General features: G+C 57.4%; 1 protein-coding gene across 1 annotated transcript in view; it reads left to right on the top strand.

The window, feature by feature from the left end:
• HIF3A (hypoxia inducible factor 3 alpha subunit) overlaps positions 1-4,585 on the top strand; it is a 34,879-nt gene that overhangs the window by 2,882 nt on the left and 27,412 nt on the right. The window contains exons 2-3 of the mRNA XM_006105287.3: positions 2,836-3,026; positions 3,998-4,143. Coding sequence (XP_006105349.1) covers positions 2,836-3,026; positions 3,998-4,143 — 337 coding nt within the window. The remainder of the gene's footprint in view (positions 1-2,835; positions 3,027-3,997; positions 4,144-4,585) is intronic.

Genomic DNA, 4,585 nt, shown 5'->3' with positions numbered 1-4,585 from the left:
CGAGCCAGCTTCAGATACCCCACCGCTAGTTGGCGCAGCGAACGTCACAGTGACGTCACACATCAGCCCAGCATCACGTGTCTCACTCGTTCACTTTGATTTGACATACGAGGAATTTGAGTTACGAGCTCCGTCACGGAACGAATTAAACTCGTAAGTCAAGGCCCCACTGTATTTGGTCTTTTCCAAGTGCTTGTGTAAAAGTCTGTAGGTAATTGTGCATACACCTCGCCTCGGAATTCACACCAAAGCTCCCAGTTCCTCCAGGGCCCAAGAGGCTCCTCAGCCTTCCATCTCTGATGTGGACAAAGGGGAGGGGGGGGTAATAAAATATATATATAACCTTTATAGAGCGCTCACCAGTTGCCAGGCCCTCTTTTAAGCCCTTGATATATATTAACTCATTTAATGTTTAAAAGAACCGTGGGAGGCCCTGGCCAATGTGGCTCAGTTGGTTGCGCATCATTCCGTGCACCAAAAGGTTGCTGGTTTGATTCCCAGTCAGGGCACATGCCTGGGTTGATCCCCAATGGGGGGCATGCAGGAGGCAGCATCCATGTCTGTCTGTCTGTCTGTCTGTCTCTCTTTCTTCCTTCCTCCCTCCCTCCCTCCCTCCCTTCCCCTCTCTCATAAGTCAATAAAAACATTTAAAAATAAATAACTAAAAGAACCCTGTGAGGTAGGTGTTGTTATTATGCTCGGGGAGGCTGTGCCATTTACCCAAAGCCACACAGCTCATTAGTAATGTTGTCAAGGCTGGAACCCTGAGCCAGAGGCACTAGCCCCCACTCTGCAGTGGGAAAGGCGGGGGACCCAGGCGTTTGTGAAGCCGCCAAGAGGCCCACACTTCCTGTCAGAGCACAAGTTGGGAGCTGGAAGGAGGCTCTGCGGCAGCACCAGCTGGTTCCCTCTGTGGAGGGAGAAGTCAGCCATAGAGAAGATTACAGAGCCCAGCTGCCTGGGCGGTGGGGGCCGGCCTCACCCCCGTTCCCACTCCCTGTTCCCTCCGCCCAGGCCTCCAGCTCTGTGAGGCCCGCCCACCCCTACCCTCAGGGCAGGATGACAAACAGGGCTGGAACAGAACCAGCGCGGGACAGGACGGAATGTCCTCTGGGCAGAGCAGGGCTGGAGGCCCCTGCTCCCCCCACCAGCTGGGAGGGAAGGAATGGGGGCGATCGCTGGCTCCCTCCACACCCCGCCCGGCCAGAGAAGTCTTTGCCCTCTGCAGTCCCACCGGACAGTCTCCTCCCCGCTCGCTGGGTGTCTGTGGGTGGGGCTGCAGGTCTCCTGCTGGGGAGTGAGGTTGATGCCACCCCCAGAAGTGGCCTCTGGTCTCTAGGAAGGGACAGCCTCCCCTCTTAGAGGCCCGCTTCCCTGGGGTGGGTCACACGGCAGGAATTAGAAGCATGAAGGCTTTGGAACCTCCCTGCCCGAGTTCGAATCCCAGCTCTGCCAGTTTCTGGCTTTGTGACTTCTGGAGCAAAGGAGTTCACCTTTCAGAGCCTCCGTTTCCCCATTGTGAAGTGGAGGCTTAAGCTGCCTCCTGCCTAGAGCTCTCCTAGGATGGAATATGTACAGACAGGCAAAGTACTTAGTGCGGTGCCAGACACAGAAACGCTTAGCAAGTTATAGCTGCTTATTATTAATGGTTTTATCGCTATTATAAATACAGATACGATTATAGATGCTATATGTAATGTACTCTACAACCTAAAAAAAAAATAACAACTACGGTATAGAGTTTGGCCTGGCCGGTGTGGCTCAGTGGTTGAGCATCGACCTATAAACCAGGAGGTCGTGATTCAATTCCCAAGGCACATGCCCAGGTTGCAGGTTCGATCCCCACTAGGAGGCGTGCCGGAGGCCGCTGATCAATGATTATCTCTCATCATTGATGTTTCTATCTCTCTTCCCCTTCCTTCCTCTCTGAAATCAATAAAAATATATATTTTAAAACTATAGAGTTTGGACTCAGATAGACCTGGAGTTTGACTTTTAAGAGAGAAGCACTGAAACCTGGAGATAAACCCAGAGCCAGAGAGACAGAGAAAATAGAAGTGTTAATACCCTGGCTTCACTCCTTGTGGGCAAATGCGGCACCGCTCTGTGCCTCAGTTTCCCCATCTGTTGGATGGGCATGTGACTTTCCTTCTAGGGTGGTCTGAGCTCTAGATGGGTGAATATAAGTAACACACGTGGCATGTGGACTGACATAATAGAAGCGGAATAAGTGACATATTTCTGACAGAAACATACTGATCCTTCTACCCCCCACTCGACTCGAGGAATTCAGGCATTTGAGCCGATGCAAGGGCAGGGGTGAGCGTTTAGCTGTCGCTACACGGAGGTTGGTCTGCTGCCTCGCGTCGCCCGCCCTGCGGGGCCCCTGCTGGTGGGTCCTTGGACTTTGAGATCTGAGCTCCACGATTCTGAGGACTCAGCTCGGCTGAGGAGGGAGAAGGTCCGGAGAGACGATCCTGGGAGGCCGGAGGGCAGGGGGTCTGGTAGCTGCAGGCAGCTTCTCCCTGCGCCTTCCCTTCCCTGGCTCCGGGCCAGCTCGGCCACCCCCTCCCAGCGGGAGGCCTCCCTGTCCCCCACGCGTCCCAAGCCAGGGAATAAACAGCAGATAAGTCAGGGAGGGGACCAAACGGGCACAGGAGGGCAGATAAAACCCGAGGTTAGCAGCGGCCCCTAAGCATAGCCCTTCCAGCCCCCGGGTGCTTCGGGAGCTGGTACAGCGAGCCCGCGCCCCATGTGGCAGCGCCCCACGTGCTGGCCCCGTCCCCCTCTCTCCCTTCCCGAGGGGCCGCCCGTGATCGCTGCCCGCGCCCGCAGGTCGAGCACGGAGCTGCGCAAGGAGAAGTCGCGGGATGCGGCTCGCAGCCGGCGCAGCCAGGAGACCGAGGTGCTGTACCAGCTGGCGCACACGCTGCCCTTCGCGCGCGGGGTCAGCGCCCACCTGGACAAGGCCTCCATCATGCGCCTCACCATCAGCTACCTGCGCATGCACCGCCTCTGCGCCGCAGGTGAGCCCCGCCCCTGGGAATGCCCACCTCCCGGAGGCCCCGCCCCCTGAGGTCTTCCCTGCGGACCTCCAGCCATCCCCCCACCCCCCACCCCTCCATTCACTTCCCCGGTGAGGCCCCGCGGGCCCTGGCGCTCGCTCCCTGAGATGTCAATGACCCGTGAGGCCCCGCCCCTTGGAACGCACCCTTGGGACGCTTTGCCTCCTTGGAAATCTGCGGAATAGGAGGCGGGCTAATTCCCTAAGCTCCTCAGCCCCTAGGATTTGATCCTCTGGGGGACCTTCTCCGCTAGGCCTCGGCCCCTTATGATAAATATCCCGGGAGCCTTCTTGCCCAGTTTTTAATTATTTGAGAAAGTCCCCCTCCTCCCAGCTCCCTAGCTCTAGTTCTTGTCCCATTAGAATTGCACTCTGCAGGGGGCTCACACACACACACACCCTGGAATCCCAGGGCCCTTGACAAGATTGTGTTATGTGGAAAGCGGAGTCATCCCCCCAGGCTCCGCCCATCACATTTCTGTGCCCAGAAGAACTTTGCTTCTCTGGGAGGCTCTGCCCGCTTAGAATGCTGTTGCCTGGGCCTCTCTGCTCCTTTCGAATTCTGCCCATCGGGAAGGCCCTGCCCCAAGAATCCGGGCCCCCTTAAAATTCTGACTCCCCCTAAGCCCTGGCCCCTTAGCGTTTTGACCCCTTGAATATCATCCCCTTAGAATTCTGTCCCCCCCAAGAGTTCCAGTCCCTGGGGAGACCCCACCGCCTTAGAATCTGTCCCCCTGAGAGGCCCTGCTCCCTGAGAATTCTGATCCTTGGTGGCCCTGTCTTCTTCCTTGGGATTCCAAGCCACTGGGGTGTGTCCCCCTCGCCTGGGGGGGGGGCTATAATTTTCCCTGAGTGAGGGAAGGCAGCGGGGAGCTGGCCAGGGGGGCCCATGGCTGACTGGAGTTGCCCCACCCACGCCGGCCTGGACGCCAGGGGAGTGGAGCCAGGTGGGAACAGGGTTGGAGCCACTGGATGCCTGTTACCTGAAGGCCCTGGAGGGCTTCGTCATGGTGCTCACGGCCGAGGGAGACATGGCTTACCTGTCGGAGAACGTCAGCAAATACCTGGGCCTCAGTCAGGTGAGAAGAGCTGCCTGCCTTGTGCCCGGTCCGTGCAGGTGATGCTGGGATACAGAGGTGACCAGGACCGCCTTAGGCCTGACTTTGTGGGGTTCACAGTACAGACGGAGACTCAGAACGCTCAGGGCTGGGATGGGACGGCCGAGGGGTCTGTGCAGGCCCGGGGAGGGTGCGGACCTGACCCGACCTGGGGGGAAGCTAGGGTTTCCAGGAGAAAACATCTGAGCTGAAACCTGAAGGACTTAAGCCAGTCAAAAGGTCTGGAGAATGGATGGGGCCAGCAAAGACTAGAAATATACTAGTAGATAACTGAGGGAACAGAGTATCCAATGACTTAGAGGTGAGGTAAAACAGAGCATTTTGGCCCTGGCCGGTGTGGCTCAGTGGGTAGAGTGTCGGCCTGCAGACTGAAGGGTCCCGGGTTCGATTCCGGTCAGGGCAC

Source organism: Myotis lucifugus, unplaced genomic scaffold (genome assembly GCF_000147115.1).
Source record: "Myotis lucifugus unplaced genomic scaffold, Myoluc2.0 scaffold_659, whole genome shotgun sequence".
Lineage (NCBI taxonomy): Eukaryota > Metazoa > Chordata > Mammalia > Chiroptera > Vespertilionidae > Myotis > Myotis lucifugus.
This window is presented reverse-complemented; position numbering and strand designations above follow the sequence as displayed.